This window comes from Alligator sinensis, unplaced genomic scaffold (genome assembly GCF_000455745.1).
Source record: "Alligator sinensis unplaced genomic scaffold, ASM45574v1 scaffold264_1, whole genome shotgun sequence".
NCBI classification, from domain to species: Eukaryota; Metazoa; Chordata; order Crocodylia; family Alligatoridae; genus Alligator; species Alligator sinensis.
Genome location: NW_005841831.1, coordinates 3,832,421 through 3,854,410, shown reverse-complemented (window position 1 = coordinate 3,854,410; position 21,990 = coordinate 3,832,421). Strand labels below are relative to the sequence as shown.

Below are 21,990 nucleotides of genomic sequence, written 5' to 3'. Positions count from 1 at the left end.
GTCCAATGTTACCCTTGCTTTTCCTCTGGCTCCCCACATATCTGAAAAAGGACTTTTTATTGTCCTTGATGCTTGAAGCTATTTGGAGTTCAGTTGCAGTCTTGGCTTTCCTGGTTTGCTCCCTGCAGGACCAGACCAGTGCAGAATATTGCTCCTTGGAGGTGAATCCCATCCTCCATCCTTTGTAGGCCTTTCTTTTTAGCCTCAGGAGGTCTGCTAGATCCCTGGAGAGCCAGGGGGGATGTTGTGCTCTCTTGCTGCCTTTCGTCCGAGATGGAATAGAATTAGCTTGTGCATTGAGGATCACTCCCTTGAGGAGCGACCAGTCTTCCTGGACTCCCCTCCCCCTGGGGTCGTGGTCCCTTAGGGCCTCACTGACAAGTCTCCTGAGCTTGTCAAAGTCGGCTTTCCTGAAGTCAAGGACTTCAGTGTTGTTGACTGACTTGCCAGCTTTATGGTGGATGGTGAAGGTGATCAGCTTGTGGTCGCTGTCATCCAGCTTCCCATCGATCACTAGGTCGCCGATTAGATCATCCCCAGTAGGCAGTACCAGGTCGAGCAGCGCTTTACCTCTCGTTGGCCCATAGACTTCTTGAATCAGGTAGAGGTCATCCACGCACGAGAGGAAGCTTTGTGACTGCTCAGATTTTGCTGAGTGATCCTCCTTTACGAGGTCCACATTGAGTTCTCCAGGGTAACCATTCCAGTGACACCCTTTTAAAATGTGTGTGTCCGTAGCTCCTTTACCTGTAGGTATGTCTCCCTGCACTGCCATTGCTTAGTGATTAGTCACATGCACTTAATGGTTAATGGGCAGAGCTGATTAGAATTTACCTCCCTCTGCCCTGTAATTTTCTACAATTAAATAATCAGAACATTAGATCAAGCCATTAGTTTACAGCCATTTGGAAAGGCTTTGATTTCTCCTGCCTGTCAATAATGATCAGGGGCTTCTCAGTTTGATTCTGCTTTTCAGCAAACAAATCCAGCCTTGTGAAGTGCCAGTAGAAGGGCAACAGCAGCACATGTGGAGTGGAAGTCCCAAAGAAGAGGCCAGGATATCTAGAAATTGCTTTGCTTATTATGCTGGCACAACCCTTCCACTCTGTTCTTCCTCGCAGCAGGGGGAGGGCATTTCCCTGCAGGCTCCAGTCATTGGACTCAGGTCAGGGCAGGAGAAGGATGTCTCGTTAGAAACTGCTGTTGTATGATCAAAAGTTGCCAATGGCCCCGATTAAAAAAAGACCATTCTGAGCTTCTGTCTTTATTCTCTTGGCAACTGGGAATGGAAACACAAATTGGATGCAGCTCTTAGATGGGAACTGTTGCTTGGGCATCTGGAGTTTGCTGCCGCTTTGGCTGTGCAGAGATTTTTCACTGTAGAGAGAAAGAGGTAGTTAGCATGTTGGTCTGAAGACAGGCAGAAGACAAGGCAGGGTGGTACATGATACCGGCAAAACTTCAGTGTGGCCAGCTGCCACCTGCTGGAGCAGCAGGGGAGGCAGGGAGGGACTGAGAAGGAGTGGAAGTGAGAAGGAACAACTCAGAGGAGACATGTTGCAAGGAAGGGAAGTAGAGGGGGCAAAACACCAGTGGAGGAAGTGTAGATGTAGAGTGATGCTAGGATGAGGAGAAAAGGAAGTCTCAGATGGCAAGAGCAGAAGGGAAGGCTCGCTATAGCAGGCAGTGAATGGAGGGTGGGAGCTCAGAGAGATGCTTGAAGGAAAAGGTGGTATGCTTGAAGGTGGCACCAACCTATCCTTAGTCAGATAGGTGACTGATGTTGGTGAGTTGAAGAGCCTGGCAAGGTAGAAGTTTCCTGCCTGGGCTTCAGGGGGCATCTCTGCACCCCAAATCTTGGGGATTGACCTATCAGTCACTGGGAAGCTCTTGGATATTTTCCCCCTGCCCATGTGTATTTTGCTCATGTTTTGTTCCTGCATCCTTTGCTGGATTAGCTGTCTAAAGCCTTGGCATTGTCCTGACTTGACACACAGGGTGGAATATGCAGTGGAGAAGGAGCCTGAGACCTGGTGGAGGCGATTGCCAGATAGCGGTGTTTTTAGTCAGCCCCTGGAGGCCTAGCAGTCTTGGGCTTTGACTTATTTGGAGAACAATTCCTGGCAGGGAACAATTTGGTGAGATTCAGAGGCCTGGAAGGAGAAGAAACTTGTCCTGCAGAGAAACAACCATGAGGTGGCACCATGGTACTTGTTTTTATATCAACCCCCCTCTCCCCACAACCAGAGGTGGGGTTGGCACTACCTAGGCATCATAAAGGGCACAAAGCAAGCTGACTGTCCCTTACATTTTATTTTTATTTGCACTGGAGTTTTACACAGGCATTTATTTTATTTGCTGTAGCTGAAACTGTCTCCTTTTTTTCTTAGCGACCTGAGGAAGGGTATTTGGTATTGGAAAATCGCCCAAGTCTATTCCTACCATGAAGTTGTTCTAATAAAAGATACCACCCACAAAAATCCTTAAAGAGGCACAGTAATTAATAGCTTGGGGAGGAGGGGTGGGATGCAGCTCAGCCCTGGCTGCCCTCGTTGTGGGAGGGAAAACACCACCTTGACTCTGTAGAGTGTATTGGTGTTTTGTTGGACAGAGACTAGTCTACTGAACTTGTGTATGGAAAGCCAAGGCTGATCAGATCCAAGGATTTGTGGCCGCTATTAAAGTCCATTTTGGTGAGGAGGGGACCTCTGGTATATGCAGTGCTTACAGGCGATCAGAGGCTCTCAAAAGGCATGTGTTTGTCAAGTGCTCTCTTCATTGTATTCAATGCTGCGTAACTATTTCCACCCCTGGTTGTCCTCAGCACCAGATACCTGTATGTCCTGCAAAATCTCTGTGGGCTGACAGGTTTGGGTAAGAAGAATGTATCTGGTTTCTTTCTCTTCAGCTGAGGGGGCTGGCCACAGGGGAGCAGATAACTCCTGCACCCTAGGAGCTGCCCTCCAACCAGGTACATGTCAACAGGAGATGCTCTTTCTCCCCCACTAATCTAGCTGGAAGACATGTATACTCCTTCCTTTCCTTGTCTGGGATCCTGTTATCTTCAGTCTCATTAGTGTCCCTCTGTGACTTCATACCCCTTAGGGGCACAGCCCTCTTCCCACATGTGGTGGAGTGGCAGGCTCCCCTCTGTGGCAGAGCATTCCTTGCCCACAGAACAGCTTTGGAGTCTTCAATACCTCGACCCCTGGGAAGGCGTGAGCATCGTTAATGCAAGCTCTTCCCTGCTCTTCTGGGAAAGCCTCTGCTGGTGAGAAGGGTATTGGTCTCCATAGCCCATTTGGTCTGTGGCTCTAACTGCCAACCAAGGAGGCAACAGTCAGGTCTTTGGAGTATGAACAGAGGAACTGGATGGAGAACTACCCACTTGTTTACCACCAAATGAGCTGGGGAAGACCCCCTGGTAGGCTTGCTTTAGGATTCAGAAGGGTACCCTTACTTTGGGACTGTAAGTAAGATACCCTTATTTGGGGACTGTTGGGCCTAAGGTCATGCCTCATTAAGGTTAATTTTGGACATGGGGTTTCAGAGAGACTGTTGCATGGGCAGGGTCTCTGCTAGTGGTAGAGTGGTAAAGAAGGCCTCTCACTTTATGAAAGAAACCACAGCTTTAATTTGGCTCAGGGTAGTTGCTGCTCTCAGGACTTCCTTAGCAGATGAAAACCATGAGTGTTGCTTTTTGACAGGAGGCCAGGATCAAATGAATGCCCTTGCTCATATTGGGCACTTAACACACATGCAGGGAGGCTGCTCTGACACGTTGTAAATCCAGTGTGTGTTCAATTTATCAGAATAGCATTAACTTAATTTATCATGGGTACATTAGCAAGCTTCAGATTAATCGAGTCTGCTGGAGTGTGGAAATTAACACACTCCAGCAGCCTCCAGTGTCATGTGTATCAGTATCCCTGCACTGAAAAATGATGGTGGGGTGTTGAAAAAATGGCAGTGGGGCACTTTGAACTAAAGCTTGCTTGACAAGCTTTAGTTCAAAGTGCCCCACCACCACTTTTTCAACACAGGGGTGGGGGGGAGGTGGTGGCACAAGTGACACTCAGGTGCTTTTAATTAGCACAGGTCTCTAATTAAAGACCCCCACCACAACCCGGAGCACATCTATAAATGCCCTGTCTCCCTGGGAGGGTACACTCTACTTAACTTGCAGCTCTCCATTTTCCTGTGAGCTTTGGGGGACTAAAAAAAGGTTCTGCAGAGCTAACATGATTTATTGTCTGGCCAATGGCAGCAGTGTGATGCCACTAGTCTGCCATGGCATCTGAAAGTAGACCACGGTCTCTTTTCATGCCCACGATCAATTTTTACCATAGCTAGATTCGCCTATGGAAGGAACCCTTTCAAAAGGGGAATGTTTCAGCTGGGCAGCAGCTATGAGTTGTGCTGTTATGTGAGAATCCAAAATTACTCCAGCTTTAACCCTGAATGAAGCAGAATTAAAGTTAGAGAAGTTTTGTTCCATGTGAATCATTCTCAGCTTGTTCACACACAGCAGTTAGAAGGTTCCAGTGCCTGCCCTATTGCAATGGCTCCAAATGTACATGGGACCACATCTGCAAGGTTCTTGTTCAGCCTCAGGATGGGGTGCCAGGTACTGTTTGTGCTTTTCCACAGGTGTGGCTCCTGCTTCTCTTTAGAACTGTGCCTACCACCTGGCCTCAGGTCCTGCTGTGCTCTGGAGTTGCATTCTGCTGATGTGGTACAAACCTTTCAAGTCTGACACATCACACAATTCTCCTGTGACAGCAGGAAAGCAGCTAGGACCACACCTGCTGAAGCAGACATCACAGTGTTTGTGAACAGGTCCCAACCCCTTCCACAGCTGCAAAGGAAGAAGTTTGCAAGAGAACCACCTCTGGAAGGTGAAAATGGGGAGGGACCTGCCCAGGTCTGTTTCTGTCATCCACAGATAGAAACTCAGCAAGTTTGATCCAGAATGTCATCTTCTCACTTGCTCACAGTGGCTGCTGAGAAAAGGAGGCAGGGAAGGATTGCTGCTCCTGAGCTGTGAAAACAGGGGCTCCAGCCAGATCTTGCACAGACCAGCTGGTGAGCTCAGATCTCATGGCATAAGCCCAAGCTTCCAGCAGCTGACATGTCAGTGACCTCAGAGAACTTACTATGCATGCAGTGCACAAAGAGGGGTACAATCACACCACCACGCTCTCCTGGATCTGCTCCTGCCTGGTGGCCATAAAATTGGTGACTCTGCTCACTAGGGAGGGTGCAAGGAAGGGTTGGCAGATAGATTGGTGATGTGGTTGGTGACAATGTTAGTTTGGAAGGGTCAGAAAGCTGTGACAGGTTGGGTTAACCCCCATGTTCAGGATAAGGCAGTACCCAGGAGAGTTGGAAGCTCCTAAGAGACATCTGTCTCCTTAGAGCCCTGTATCATTTGCAGTGCTGGTGTGGTCTTTTTTTGAGGAATCTGATTTATCAGAATAGCAGTAACTCAATTTATCATGGGTACATTGTTTCAAAGGAACATCTAATGCTGGAAGGGTTTCAAGGAAAGGCTTCTACCTGTCCTGAGTTTGGATGTGGTCACTGGTGTGAAGCGTGGGTCATAAGAAATAATGAGAGGCCTAGAGAATGATCTGCTTTATGCAGGTATAAATCCAGGATTTGCCAGCTGTTAGGGACACTACTGACTCATGTGGGTTTAAATACAGAGTAGGGAGTCTGGGCTACCATGCACAGCTGATGTTTGTAGATTATAAGGGCAGAGAGGACCCCTGTGATCTCCCATCTGGCCTCCTGCCTAACACTGTCATTGGTCTTCCCTGAATTAATCCTTGTTTGAACTTTGGTGCAGCTCTTCCCTGGTAATTTGTTCCAGTGGTTATTTACCACCACTGTGAATTCGTCTAGCTCCAACTTTCAGCCAACAGGACCCTGTTATATCTTCTCTGCGAGATTGGAAGGCCCATTATTTAGTTCCTTGGATTATTTAGTATTGAGATCCTGCAAAGTAGCTGAATTTCTGGAATCTTCTGCTATAAAGCCTGTCTTCCAGTTCTTTGCAAAGCAGGGTAGATTTGCACCTTACAAACTAACCAAAGTAGGTGTATATGTAGCACAAGCTTTCATGGGCTGCAGCTCACCTTATCAGATGCAGATGAAGTTCTCTGGTCATTCTCAGGACTCTTCTCTGGACTCTCTCCAGTACATCTACATCCATTTTAAACTGTGGACGCTATTCCAGAAATGGTCACACTGGTATCAAACCCAGTTGTAATATAACCTCCCTGCTTAAGATCATCTAAGGTTGATAATGGTCCATTTAGCTAGTGTCACACTGATTACCCACTATTAACTGTCCCCCAAGTATTTTTCAGGGTCATAACTTCCCAGGATAGAGTCCCCATCCTGTCAGTATGGCCTTCACTTTTTGTTCTTTATTCTTCCATCTTTGTGCTTCGTTCAAGGTTAAAGTTAGAGCTGTTTTGCTCCTAGCTTGTGCGCAGGTAACTGTTGGAATATAACAGCTGCTGTGAAGTTCCCTTTTGAAACTGCTCCAAGGGTCAGATTGCCTATGCCCCCAGAACTTTACAGTAGGTTGTGCTGCAATCCATATTGGCTGCTTGTGCTCAGTTTACTCGGTCATCCAGACCACTGTCTCGCAGTGACCTGTCATTTTCTTTACTTACCAAGCTCCTAGTCTCTGTCATCTGCATATCTTTTTTGGAGGTCATGTTACTAAATTTGGTGCCATGTCTAAGCTGGTTGTGTGCCATTGGTGTCATGTGGTTGGCTATCTGGTCTGGGTGCTGACATGCTGTAACACAGCTAGCTAGTACTTCCATTTCAAATACCTCTTTGCCCCAAGTTTTCTTTATAGAGTCCCTTCTCCTGTGGACTGAGAAGGAAGAGAATACCAGTCACTGACGATTTGATCCTGGGCTTTTCCCAAACACCAGTACTTACCTGTGGAGCTCAGCCTGGTTTTGTGGGGCCTGGTATTCGGGCAAGAAGGGAACCTATAGAAGCTAGACAGAGAGCAAATAAAGTTTCAGAAACAACCTGTTGAGACCTAGCGAATATGCAAATTCAAAGCAGATTAAAGTAGGAAGTACAGCTTTTATATCAGCCAGAGCTGAGATGGAAGGGGGAATTTTCTCTACCCTCTTCTCAGCACCAACCAAAGAGATGGGAGCTCTTCTTCTGTTCACTGTATGCAGCAGTGCTGGCCCTTTAAGGCAAATTCTCAGCTCTAGTATTGCGTCAGCCTAGATACGCTGCAGAATAGGAGGCTTGCTTGGAGTTAAAATTACAGAGGATGCTGAGTAATATAGGGGCATAGCATGCTGGGAAGTGGCAGAAGGTATAAGTAACTCTTCCTTTGTTAGAGACTAAGAAGGAACTGGAGCTTTTCCATGGAAGAACCTGGGCAGTGGCTGGAGCCAGTTGATGACAGAGACAGCCTGGGAGAGATGTTTTGGACTCTGCTGTTGGTGTTTAGCTTCATTGGGTTTTTTAGAGTCCCTAGCAAGGGGCAAAAGGGAAGGGGTCTCAGACCAGGGCCTGCATAGGACACTGCACTTTTATCAGCTTTACTGTTTCTTCCCCATGTTATCAGCTTGCGCTCTCAATAACCAGACAGACATGATCCTGAAAGGGATTGCTCCAACTTTCATTTTATTTTCTTTCCAAAGTGGAATTGCAGGAGGGGAAGGTGTGCAAGAGGGGGGTTGGTTTGTTGCAAAAGGGCCGGGGGGAAAGGGAAGGGGGAATTCTTTGGATGTACATTGGCAAAGGAATTCCTATCAGACTGGAAATGACTTATGCGCTAAAGCATGGCAGGCAGAACGCTCTGCCTTGGTGAACATGCTTGGGTTTTCATCCTTAAGGTCTACTTCAGAGATTGTTCCATGTATAAAACAAAAAAGTATATTTTATATATATATATATTTGTGTGTGTGTGTGTGTGTGTGTGTGTTTATATATATATATATATATATAAATATATATAAACACACACACAGTCTACATTCCCTACAACTCCCAGTCCCTAAGGGCTTCAAGTTGTAATGGCCATGCATATATTTGTAGTATAAAAATGTATGCTGACTGAGCAAGTGCCTTCCTTGCCGGGTGCAGGATTGGCCACATGATAAATAAGTGGGAAAGATGCCGTTATATGACATCAGACAGCTCTCACACATTTGTGTGGTCAACCAAGCACTGAGTGGCTGTGCTATTTTGCCTCAGTCCCCGGCTGCCTCCTGGAGCTGTACCATCTGGTTGCCTATGCTTTAAAGAGGAATTTTTGATCCAAGGGAAGGGAGTGAAGAACTGTGTCAGATCTTGGGGGTTAGCTTGAAATGTGCTCAGTCCTGCTGCCCAGGAGTTAGGAAAACTGCATGTCATAGGTTTCTATGTTTCCAATGGACAGTTTTGGTTGTTTTACCGGGGGGGGAAAGACGGTCAAAATTCACCATACGATAGTTAGACAAGTCTTCATAGAGGTCTGTCTGCCTGTCTCTCTCCTGCATGACATACCCCATTTTTTAGGGCAAACGGTCTCCTTTTGTCAGGCTTAGGTCAAGTCCCCGATGGGCAGAGAGGGCAGTCCTTCATACAGGCCTGTCCACAGCATATTGGCAAGGGCTCAAGTTGGAAGCTGCCGTCTGCACTGCTGGGTAAGTGAAGTTAGCATGCTGCTTGGCCTTCAGCCTCAAGCTGGCCAGGCTGGAGTTGCATGTGTCCCTGTACATGTAGGGGCTGGCAGTAGAGGCATAAGGACAGGCACTGGATGAAACAGCAGAGTTGAGGCTTGGGCTGTTGAGGTTGTTGATGTTTCCCAAGTTGTTGAGGCTGGAGCCAGGTACTCCAGTCACTGCTGAGGGGACCATGGAGGAAGGCATGGTCATGGAGGCAATGGAACTGGGTGGGGAGAACATAGGCTGGGAGGAAAGGGGGCTGACATTCATGGAGTTGAAGAAGGGGAAGCTCTTGGCTGACAAGGGACTGGTGGCAAGCCCCTTGGTAGCCCAGTTGTTATATGAGTAGCTAGAATACATGTCATCATAAGGCTGCATCAGTCCATTGAACTGGGCTCCAAAACTGTTCTTGCAAAGTTCTGCCTGCTGGTTCCTTTCTCGTTTCCTCCATTTGGCTCTGCGGTTCTTAAACCAGACCTGCAAAGGAAGGAGAGAGGGGAAGGGGGTCACTGTGATTATTGGCAGGGAAACCTTCTTATTCATCCCTTATCCCTCCTTTACTGATCCAAGGACATTGGGAGAGGGATTGAGTGGAATGAATGAAGGGGTTGTAAATGGGAGTTGTTCAGTAGAATTAATTAAAGAAAAAGCTAATTCTATATCAGGGCAGGTTGCTTAGTGGTGTCCTGGTAGGTGGTGGAATGATCTTCCAATGAAAGTGGATAGGAGCCCCAAAACCAAACAACAGAGTCTGCAATATAGGGGATAATCTTGAAATGGACATTGTCATTGTGTAAGGTGCTTTCTATCTTTTGAGTCCCATCATGATTTACAGTGTAAATTTAGTCATGCACCTCTACAGTTTCTATAGATACCCCAAAGAGTGAATTCACCCCAAAGTAGTGAAAAATTCAGCAGGTTCCTTCAAAATCCCCGCTTCTGGGCTCTCAAGTTTTGTGCTGATTCTTTGACTGTAATAGAGATCTACTAGAACCAGCTGGAAATTTTCAGCAGAGATTCCCAGGAAGTCAGAAAACCTCAAACTCTGCTCTGGCGTGCACTACAATTTAATAGAAAGATTATCTCAGAGTCACTCTCCTCTTTTATTTGCAATCATGTCGCCCACCTTGCTGTGCATTCCCCATCATATATCAAGTCTAGCAGTTGTTTACATGGTAAACCTGTAATCTGTAATGTACCTGTAATCCATCATCTGCTTCCTGTTCTCCCTATTCCAAGTCCTAACGTATCTTGCTTGATTCCCTCCCGTTGCCAGGATCTCCACATTTCCCTAACCCTCACAACATGACAAATCAGCTGCCCTTTCCCCTCAGAGCTTAGCTTCTGCCCAACTAGAAATAAAGGGCGATGGCATCCATCTTTGCTGAGGCAGTCTCATTTTTCATCTCTAAAATTTAGAGGCTTGTCAGCCATCTTCTTAAGTCATGTATGACTTCACTCTTATTGACAGTCACAGCAACTGGGAGCCATTTTGGAGAAAGGTAAAACTTTTGTGAGGGGAAAAACAGTCACCAGAAATTCGTAAGAATTTCCTTTAAACAGCCAAAATCTCCTGAGATTCAAAAATCATGAGCTAGCAATGAGCCCTTGTGTTCTGAGAACTAAATCCTGACAGGAAACAGAAACCTGTAGCCTGGACCAAAGTAAAATACTGAGCAAAAAGAACTGAAAGGATTAAAAAGAAGGGGAGAGGATAGAATAGGGAAAGGACAGAAACTGGCACTTGGGGAAATTGGGATACGGACAGTGTAGAGAGACTCGGGCAGCGGTCAGCAAACTATAGACCACAGGCAAGATCCAGCCTGCAGAGCCATTTGATCGGTCCCACAGACATGGGGCTTTGGCAGTTGCTTTCCCATGTCATTGCACTGAAAAGTGGCAATGATGACTGGGTCCAAGCACCTGCCCATCTGCCTCTGACCCGAACTGGGTCATTCTGGTCTGTCACTTGAATGGTTGCTGACTACTGGTCTAGGGGATGAGATGAGGGAGAGATAAGGATGCTGTTAGCTTGTATTTATAGTAACATCCAGAAGGCACTCGCAAGACTGGAGTCCTGACCCTATATAATGAATTAATTCTGCTGCAAAGAACTTCCCATTTCAGTCAACATGATAAAGGAGGGGGCAAGGAAGGAAGGCACAGAGAAAGGCAGTGACTCGTCCAAGATCGCTCAACAGGCACGTGATAGCATAGGGAATAGACCTCTTGAATCCTAGGTGAACACCTCATCTGTTGGGCAAAGCTGTTGTGAGGCAGGGGAAGTTATGAGGCAATATGGAAGAGACTGGGAAGAGGCACGGGGAATTAGAGGTGAGGAGAGATGGCACAGAAGCATAGACAGCGAGGAGGGGGAAAGGGAGGGAGAAGATCACGGGGGCAATGGCAGCAGTCGAGGCACAGAGCATTACACGTGCGAGAGGAAGGAACTCCATGAATTGTGTTATGGCACCGGGTTTCTTCCCCAAGGGCCCTGGACTCTGCGCAGCAGAGGAACCTCCCTCCCTCACTACTCCTCCCCCGGGAAATATGTTGGCATGGAGGAGGCGCAGCTTCCTGCTTGTGGGAGAAGACGCCCCATGTTGTTAGCCTTGGTGAGATTTCCCTCATGAAGTCTTGCAGAAGTGAGCAGTTGTTCCTGTGAACTGGTGACTGAGGCCTGCTGAGTGCTAGGAGCAGATTCTGGGGGTTTATCTCAGAATCTGGCAAAGCCTTTACTGGGCTGGCGTGGGGCTGGCTGCAGAGCTGGGATCCAGTTTCAATCCAGTTCCCCAAGCTCTGGCTGTGTTGAGGGTGCGTGGAGTGGAAGATGAGGAGTGGCCATACCCGGACTCGTGCCTCAGTCAGATTGGTCCAGACTGCTATCTCCTCCCTGGTGCTCATGTCCGGGTAGCGGTTGCGCTGGAAGGTGGCTTCCAGTTCTTGGAGCTGCTGGCTGGTAAAGTGAGTCCTCTGCCTTCGCTGTTTCTTCTTCAAGGAGCCATCCTCAGGGTTGGAGTCATCAGTCTGGTTCTGCTGGGACTTCTCTGTGTCTGCAAAAAGCAAAAGGAGGAAATCTGTCAGAGCTCTTCCAGGAGGCACCTCTCACCATTATGGGACAAGCACCTGCAGGCTTCTGGCCTCTGCATCCAATTCCCAGGACATCGGTGCATCTTAATGCCATATCACCATCTTCCCAGTCCCCATAATCTAGGTGCAGGCCCCTTGCCATGAAAAACGTGTAGTGAGCTTGCATTATTACCTGGGAGTTGCTATGCAGAACCTCTAGTGACGGCTCACCTAGGTTCATCTCCCCTGGCTCACCTGCCGCCTGGTGGCTAAACTCTGTAATAGCACCTACCAAAGACCTACACTGGGTGAGCTGATCTGGTCTTTATTATGGAGTAAATTTACTAAGGGAGACAAATCCAGGAGAAATGCATGCCTAGGGATGGTGTTGGGCATTACACCCTGAGACTGAGTTTCTCTTCTCTCGCTGGCTCAGCCTTGCAGCCACACAATAAACCTCCACTTTGATGCACAGAAGCATCCAAAAACCCTCTTGTCCATGCCCAACATGCCCTGGTTTTGTAGCTCGTTTATAAACTGACACAAAACATTGCATAGACATTCTCCTTACTTCTGCTTCAATTTAAGTGTGGTTCATTACCGTTTGGTTTAAATCTGTTCCTAACAAACTTAAGTTAAACTGACATGTCAGGCTAAATAGGTTTTAAAATGCCTGCATCTTCTTGCACTGAACTAACTAAAATCCCACCTTTAGCTCAGCCACTGTAATTCTGCAGCTAGACAAACCAAGAGAGGTTGCACTTTAAAGGTACACAAAAGGCAGAAAAAATGGTCGAGAATAGAGTAAGTAAGGTAAGTTGCATGGTTCATTCCATTTCTGGAAAGCACTCAGATATTTGGATGATGGTTGTAGTTTAAGGGGCAGGAGAAAACAGAACTGGAGTTAAGTCCTTTAGTCTTCCAGGCTTTTACAATGCACGTAATGACCATTGGGACACAAAGATGACATTCACAATATAAAAATATTTTTCATTTATATGGTTAAACTATTTTCTTCACCATGACTTTGGATGCTACGGTTTCATTAGCAGGGATTTCTAGGGAATAGCAGCCAACAGAGAGAAGAGGGAAGCCACATGGCCAGAGATTACAAATAGTCTCCTTCTACAAGGAGAAGGAGCCATTCATGTGAGTAGCAAAGGTCACTCCATTAAGTCTTATTTGGATTCTTTAGGCACAGACATTTTTAAGAGGCAGTAAGGTGATAAAAGTGACATTCAACCCTTCTTAGCTTTTGTCATCGTGAAGTATGGCCTGTTGTTCCCATGCCTATTTTTTTTCTCATCGCTGGATCCCCTCCTTATGGTTCACGTCCTTTTCTTACCATCTTTCTTACTATGAAATGACCCTCTAGCAATTCTTTTGGTTGAACTGAACCCCAGTATTCACAGTCAAGTCTAGTAAGGAAGTCTGGTCAGAAACATGAGTTAAAATGTAATCTTCATAGACATCTTCCAGTGCACAAGCCTTAAACAACCATGCTGCTGTGGCTAGACTGCTACTGATACCCAAGTAAGCTAGTTTAAAGTTAACCCAGATCTCTCTCCACTATGCTGAAGTCACTTCAGTGACACTGATGTAGAGAAATCCAACAAAGATAAGATTCCAGCAGTCAGCCTCTGCCCTACATTGCAGTCAGTGCAACTGCATGCCTTGCGAAACAGGACAGAACAGGAATGTCAAATCATCTCTATCAAGAGGTAACTTAAAATCAACCTTTGCATCATTTGTGGGAATTGTAACCGTTCCATGGGAGCAGAAGAACATGGGGAAGAAAAAAGCAACATACTGTACATTAAAAATCTTCTCCTGTGAGCAATGACAACACTTCATTCCTTCAGGGCAAAAGGAAGCTTCTTTCTTTTAGGGCATCTTATTCTCTAATTGCTCACTAATGACCAGGGATCCTGGTTTTCTCCGATTTAAAAACAATTCCCTAATTTTCAGATTTAAAAAAGTAACCCCAAATCCACATTTTTCCATGATTAAAATGAAACACCACCCTGGGGAAAAACTAAAATGAAACACTATGGTGTTTCATTTTAATCATGGAAAAATGTGGATTTGGGGTTACTTTTTTAATCTTAAAATTGGGGATTTTTTTTATCAGAGAAAACTAGGATCCCCACTAATGACTTTATAGGCAAATCTAGAATTTTGAAAAGGCAGATGGTGTGATGCATCATCACATATAAAACATCACATATTTTTCTCCAGTTAAAAATAAACTAGAAGCTTTACTAATATGCTAGGAGCCTCAGGCTGTATTATTCAGTTTAAAATGGAATAAAAATATAATTTCCTTGGAATGAGTTGAAAACAATTTGCAGGGCTGTGAAATCGGAGCTTCAAGGGCAGCTAAGGGACAGCAGAATTGCAGAACAAAGGATGGCCTGATTGGCGGGACATCAAGACCATTAAAAGGAGAGAGGGTTTTTAACACCTGTGGAATGAAGGGTTTAGAAGGGATCAGATGATTCTAATATAATTAAGGGCTTAGTCCCACTGTCGGTAATGCTCTTGGAGCGTTTTGGACAGGAGGCAGTGCAGCAGAGTGCCACCATGATGGCAGGGACAGAGTGGGGCCTAGCCCCTCACCCCAGCCCTGTTCCCCAGAAGCGGTGGCGGCGCGGGGTGGTAGGTGGCAGCGCTCTGTCCCCGCCTGCCCTCCCCTCCCCCATCATTCCTGACAGGCAACTGGCTAGTACAGGGGTTTTCAACCTTTTTTAACAAGTGTACCCCGTCTGCCTCAAAGTTTCAGCTCGTGTACCCCTTTATATTTTTCTCTTGTTTTTAAGGCATGGGGCAGGGGTAGGCATTGCACAGCCGGGGCGAAGTGCGGGATGCAGCCACAAGAGCAGGTCATGCAGGGGGCACGGGGTGGGGGGCAGCTCCGGTCACTGTACGCACCCTGCTGGAAGCCCAAGGAGCATGTGCCCCCCAGATCTGTGCACAGGGCAGAGGCAGCTGCTGCTGCAGGCTGGACTCTGCACCCTACTGTCCCAAGAGCTGCACAATGCCATGTGCCTGTTGCCACCAGGTGGGCAGGGGTCACACACGCATACACACACACACACACACACACAAAGATGCAGACACAGACACCCCCTCCCTCCCCCCGGAGGTAAGTGTGTGTGGGGGAAGGGGCAGAGTGGGGCCAGATCAAGAAGGGAGGAGGGAAGTGTCTCTGTGATCACTCCCAGAAGCAGGGCCAGGGGGGCAATGGCAGTGGTGCCCATCTGCAGGCCACATGGATGGCCAGATGTGGGGAGGGGGAGGCTCACACACGGAGGCTGCCGCTGCCACCGCCACCATTGCCACCCCGCACCGCAGCCTTTGCCACACCCTATGCCGCTTTCTCACGGCCAGTCACACACGCAGCTCCACGGGCTGGTGATAGGTCTCGCCCCTGGCCAATCACAAGCTGCCTGTCACCAGCCCACGGAGCCGCACTTGTGACCGGCTGTGAGAAAGTGGCACGGCAGCAGTGGTGGCACAGGGTAGCGATGGTGGCAGTGTGGCTGCTGCATGCAAGCCCCCCACAAAACCAGCTGGCTAGGCAGTGCATGTGCAGCTCCACAGAGGGGCACTGCTGCCCTCGCCCCCCCCAGCCCTGCTCCTTGGAGCAGGCACAGAGAGCGAGCTGAGGTGGTGGGTGGGGAGGCACTGCACTGTGCTGCGTGGAGCTGGTGGCACCCGATGCATCCCTCCCCCAGGTAAGAAGCAAAGTATGGGAATGCGCCAGGGGAGACATTGCTGTCGCTCCCTGGGGTGCGCTCCATCCCTGCCCGCGTTACCCCCTATGGCCTTTCTAAGTACCCCTAGAGGTACACATACCCCTGGTTGACAATCCCATGGCTAGTAAAATATAATAAGCCATGAAGTCCAGTGACTCCCTCAGCACTGCCTGACTAGAAATGCTGCCACTACTGCTAGGCAGTTGGTTTGAAACTTTGGGACAATGAGGAATCAAAGTGGGGTGCAAGCGCACCACTGCACCCCCCTGGAGCCACCCCTGAATGGCTCCTTCCACCTTCCTTGGGAGCATCTGATTCTGCCAATGTCTTGGACAGGATTCTGGATTAGATGGAAGTGCCAGGTCATAGAATCACAGAAAAATGAGGCTGGAAGGGACCATGAAAGGTCACCTACTTCAACTGCCCTTCTCAAGGCAGAACTGTCGCTCTCCACATTAGGCATTAACTTTTGAATTTTAACCACAGGATACGCAGCCCAGCCAACATCCTTGAATGAGTGCAAACCACACTTCTTTTGCTTCATAGCTGAACACATTAACCAGCTGTGCCACAGAGATCAGTGTTCATGTGTTCCTATCTTCTCCTTACTTCTTCTGGAACAGGAATTGTGCTTAAAGTGCTATACATGTTGTTAATTGTCTTTGCAGGACCAGCTGAAAACTCTGAGATTGGAACCCCATTTTACTGGGCATTTCAAAGAGCCAGGTCAGATCTTTACTGTGACATTTTGCTGCTATGGCTTTGTCAGGTAAGACAGGGCTTGGCAATGTTTTTGGGACAAGTGCCAAAAACACCCCAACCGCAACTTGTAAGATGGTGTCAGGGGCAAACCATAGGGAAGCCACGGGGGGCCTGATCCTTGTTATGGTAGCACAGCCCTGGTCCCTTCCCCACTATCCGCCCCAAGCCACGCATGCACTTGTCACCAGCAATGAGCTGGGATAGGACTCCACAGACCTCTGTGCAGCATGCCACAGCTGGCCCAGAGTCTGGGCCAGGCCCCTGATACCTGCCATGGAGCCTGTGTTGTGGCAGTGGAGCCCCAGCCCCTTCCCTGCTGTCTGCCCTGAGGCACGAATGCTAAGCAAAATGCTATCACGTGCCATGCTCTGGTTATCAACCCCTGAGCTAGGACCATGAAAAATTTCAAACCCTTTAGACCACAGTGATAGCAAAAACCATGGTGTACATGTAACCGTGCCAATCAAGTGCTTTCATTGGCTTAGTTTCTAGTAGAGTTGTAGCTGTGATGGGTAATGTATGTCAGTGAGACAGACAGCACAGCAGCCCTACCAGCATAAAAACTTCTCTTGGTATTCACAGCATCTCCACTAGAGGGCTCCACTGTCCCTGTAAAACCCCCAGGTACAGCAGCAGAGGCTCTGAAAGTGTATACCAGTCTTAAGCGAGTCTCCATCCCTGTCAGCTTCTGCCTTTACCAAGGGACCCTCAAACCCTTTTCTGTGGTATCATTTCATTATGAATATTCTCCAGTGCCTCCTGTACACTACTGCTGGGAACACTGCCCTCCCCCTCCCCCCCTTAAGTGTATACAAGGGAAGCAATGCAGGAAAATGTCATGTTAGTGACAAAACAGCCTTTGTCAAGATGAGTGATATTTTCCAGATTGGAAACCATTGCCCAGGGACAGGGGAGAGCAGAAGCTCTGTTTGGGTTTCAATGAGAGGGGACTGTTTTGTATGGGTACAGAATATTACCATAAGTGAAACAAGCACGTAGGAAGAGAGAGGTGTTTACTGTCATATCTGTTTCTGGGCAGTCCTCTAACCCAGGGATCAGCAACCTACAGCTGCAGACTAGATCTGAACTGCAAAGTGATTGGATCCAGCCTGTAGTCTGAGCCAGCCCACAGCAAGCAGGTCATCCTGGAGCATCCCCCTTCTCCACCTTGCACTATGTCACTGACCCTCTGCAGTGCACCTCTCTGCAGCCCTTCCTGCTACTGCCTCTTGCCCTCTACAGTAGGCTCTTCTTACTGCCACTGCTGAATTTGCCCCTGTCTACTGCTGTTAGGGACAGGAATCAGTGGTGCACATCAGAGGCACTAGTGAACGACAGATATGGCAGTAGGTGCATTGGAGACTGTGGAGGGGATCAACAGCTGGGTCACAAGTAGTGGCCCACTATAAAAGGTTGCTGACCTTTGTGTTAGTCTTCTAAGCTGGTATACTTGTTAGCGTATGAACTCTGTGCTGTGAAGAAATGCCAGGTTGCTCCCAGCCCCCTCAAACAGAACCAGCCCATAAAGTGGTAACATAATTTCCTGTATGCTGCCTCAACTGCTTCTAAGGATGGGAGATTAGTTCCGTCTCCATGGCCATGTAACCCAAGGCTCCTTTGCAGATGGGGACATATTCATAGACATGGAGAGCTGATCATTAAGTACTATGAGGCTTCCACAGACAGCCCTAAACAGGTGTCTGCTCACAGCAGCCTAGTAGAGACAGGTGATACAGCAAAGTCTCCATATTCTGTCATCAAACTGGGACTCATTTTTTTCATTTGCTGCTGGTACTTAGGAGACTGGAAACCTGGAGGGGGTGTCTTAAGAAATGAAAATATACAACTGAACAAACAAGAAATTGCTCTAGTCTGCTGACCTATAAACTTTTATATGGGGGGACATCAATTCATTAGGGTTCTTGGAAGCAGGTTGGTTTTTCTGTCTTCATCCCATCCTAAACCCTGTAGGGGGTCTATCTTGTCTCCCATGGTATAAGATAGCAGAAGGGGGATCACCGCATAATCAGTTTCCTTCTTAGTGAACTGGAACATGCCAAAATGTAGGCAAAGCTAACAGTGGCCCATGTGCCCTGTTTCCACAGGTTTCTCACTTTCTAAGTTAAGGGGTTTGAACAAGGAAGACCAGCTCTGTTACTGAGAAAAGCAAGGAAGCACATGCCATTGAATCCTGTCTTTCCTAGTGTCAAGCAGCCCAAGAAGTAGTTACACTACAGCATGTTTCCTCTTCCACCCATCCACCAACTGAACCCTCAAATTTGCCTGCCTAGCTCTCACTAAGAGGAGGGCCGTGTACCACTGTAACTGGGAGTCAGAATCAGCCCTGTATGTAAGTAGGGCCAGCTAATGGTCACTGTTCAAAGGACAATTTTATTTCTAGATTACTGTTTAAAAAAGAACTGGAGATACGTGTGTGTGTGTGTGTGTGTGTGTGTGTGTGTGTGGATAACTGAGCCTCTACTAATAATCTGTAAGAGGATGGGAAATATTTTACACGCTTTCCTCCCCCTACCCCCACTCAATAAAACTACTGTGGTTTTAGCAGAAATTAGCTGCTCAGAGCTAAGAAAAAAAACTCAGTTGCTTAATTAGAAGCATATGCAGAGATGCAGGGACTTCACTTCTGTTTGAGGATCCTTCACTATTAATACTTCCAGTCCAAAGCAGGGATAGAATCCACTCTGTTTAGTGATTTCCCCAGCACAGGGGAACTTAATTGAATAATTATGCCAATTTTAGCTATACTAGCATAATTCCTTGTGGGCACATAGTACACATTAAGTACCAATTGGGAATTTTAGCTGTATAGTTATACTAGTAAACTTCCTCATGAAAACATGAGGGAACAGCACTGGTCCTATGAATAGACTCTGGTCATACCTGCATTAGCAGGTAGCTGTAGCTTAGATGTGAGTGCTCTAATTTGTAGAGGTAGCAAGCACCTGCAACTCCTACTGAACAAGTCCTGCAGAAAAAAAGCATGTGGTCATGTCATTAAGGACCACACTGTGTTTTACATGGTTACAAGGGGGATGAAATTAGGGTCACACAGGTAACTGCCATTCTGGCATTTGCTAACTCTAAACCCTTGATTCTGCAGCCTTATATTTTCTCCATTATATTTTCAATTTCTACATTTTATAAACTTAAAAAAGCATGTTGCCCTCCCATCTAGAAAATCATCATCAGAGCTGGTATCTACAGGGCGTTAGCAAAGAACCTCTGCCTGTTGAACTGTCAGGGTAAGTGACAGAAAAGAACATTTTCCCTTCATGCATGGATCTGCCACTAGAGGGTGGTGAAGATACATTTTACCAATGGGTTTCTCCTATATTTGTTAGGCAGCAAAGGAAGAGAGGGACTCAGGAATAATGGTTTCAGTTCCAGATGCTGCAGAAAAGGGTGATGTAGAGGTGTCACACCATACTCCTCAACTCTACTGTTCTTCACTCCTAGTAGAATAACTTCTTCCTCCTTCAGAGATATCAGCAGGAGAATGTCTCTGCTTTCAGTTCAGGTACTTTCCCTGCAATTGTTTAAGCAGTGACAAAGTCCTTAATCCCTTGAAGGTGTAGGTTGGGGTATGTTTGGTCATCCTGCTGGGATGGCATGTACACAGTGCAGTCACATGTAGGAACTGAGAGAGATTGGAGTGTGCCCAGTACAGATGCACTATATTGATAATTTAGCTGTTAAACCCTTAGAGCTCTGAGCACACACATTTTCTATTTTAGAGGCTTATAATTAGACCAGTTTGAGACAGGTTTTCTACCCAGATGACACGAGCGCATCTCTGACACCAGTGCTACTCCCTGCGAAACTCTGCATCCTTGTTTGCTAGGGCTTTTCCATCACACAGCTGTGAGACTGCTTGATGAGAGCACAACTTTTCCTTGCAACTTTGTTCTTGGAAGTAGCTAAATTTGAAAGGTTAATCCTGGAGCAGACATTTAACATGGAAATTTCAGCCTGAACAAATTAAATGAGGCAAAATTAAAACAGATTAATAGCTACAGGTTGTACTGCCACCTGTGCTAGCTATAATTATATTTACAGCTTGGTGATTCAGGGCGTGTCCCCTTCAGCTCCCTTTTGTAATGCAGTGGTGCATCCACAGTACAGTCTTTCTGAGCAAAGACATTGAAAGCTTGACATGAGCTTACCTATCTCCTAAACTGCCTTTTACAAGGCTACAAGTTACATTTTCTCTTGCTTTCAGGTAACCAGCTATTCTTTCTATCATAAAGGAAACATGGTATTTAATTAATAGCTTCCATCCACCCCCTAATCAAATGCTAGTTACAGCTTGCTGCTGCCCAGGAAATTGAAGCACAAGGATAAAATTCCATTTCAGAGGCAGGGAAACCAAGGCACAGAGAGAAAGAAGCCTGCCTGAAGTCAAAGCAAATCAGTGACCAAGTCCTGAAGAAAACCCAGAATTTGGAGTCCACTGCTTTAACTAGTAGACCCTAGACAAAATGGCTAACCTAGAATGAACATTCACCTGTCTTCAAGGACAAAAGGCACATTTCCTTGGGGAGAAGTTGCTAAGGCTTTTTTCAGCTGAAATTGAATGGAACTAGGCAAGATATAGGGAGGGAACAGACAACTTGCAGCAGAGTGGAAGTGAAGAGATGACAACCCAGGTATGAGGATAAACAGATATAAGCAACTGGAAGCAGAGTAATTTAAATAAGGGGGGGTGGGAAATGACAGTCTGTAGCTTTCTGACTTCCTATTAGCTTAATTTCATAGAATTGCTCTGTGCATTATATTAGTGATGACAACCTAAATATATAAAAAAAAGGTTGAGTAATTAACACATAAGTAGAAGGGAGTATAGACTCTTGGATTGTTTTCAACCACAATAAATGCCTTTCACCCCAAGAGCCTCTGGACCCAATATAAATAACTTCCCTTTTACCAGGGATTCAAGAATCCTTTGAAGTGGAATATATTTAAGAAAACTGAGAGAGCTTGAAGGACTGGGGTAGTGAATTATATAAGGAGGTATGGGCTGAAAAAGTAAACCAGGTGTTAATGACAATTTATTGAACCTGGATTGAGCATCAGGGATAAGGAAAAGCAGCATCTTCCTAGGATAATGGGAAAACTACAAGTTAGTGAACTTGAGCAGATGGAAGGAGTGAGGTTTTCCTCCCTCAACAACATCTGCACGTAACTTTGGGACTTAGCTGTAAGGTTCACTTGGCTTGTATCTCGTCCTCTCCGGTACCTTTTCTGTCCAATGCCTAAGAAGCTTTACTTAATTTGAGCTAATTGTACAGGTGCAGCTCAAATAGGAATGATCACCCTTAAGAGCTAAATGGGGGTGGGGAGAAAAAAGTAGTTAAAATCTGAAGTTTTCTCCAGGGAACTGGCCAGCTGTGGGTCTCGGGAGAACATTTAGACCCTCTACATCCCATTAACTAGAGGGGAGGTACCTGGGGATGGGGGAGGAATGTTTTGGGAGCAAGCGTAAGAGTTTTAGCACCTTTTTTTCTTTTCTTCCCCCGAAAAAGGTGAGACTGGGATGATCCTGTCTCCAGCAAACAGTTTGCTTGATGATGCCCCGAGATCTCTTTGTTTGACTGTTATTAAGACAAACCGGAGCCACCCTCCTGTGGGTCCCAGGCCTTTTGTAGGCTGCCGATCTATTAACCCCTCCCCTCCCCTCCCCC

At 46.8% G+C, this 21,990-nt stretch overlaps 1 protein-coding gene across 2 annotated transcripts in view; it reads right to left on the bottom strand.

Moving 5' to 3' along the window:
• Window positions 1-7,645: 7,645 nt before the first annotated feature.
• PITX3 (paired like homeodomain 3) overlaps window positions 7,646-21,990 on the bottom strand; it is a 32,894-nt gene continuing 18,549 nt past the window's right edge. For both annotated transcript variants that reach the window (XM_025210452.1, XM_006014799.3), the window contains 2 exons: window positions 11,547-11,752; window positions 7,646-9,176 (listed from right to left, as the gene is read on the bottom strand). In XM_025210452.1, the coding sequence (XP_025066237.1) occupies window positions 8,613-9,176; window positions 11,547-11,752 (770 nt within the window). In that variant the 3' untranslated portion in view covers window positions 7,646-8,612. The remainder of the gene's footprint in view (window positions 9,177-11,546; window positions 11,753-21,990) is intronic.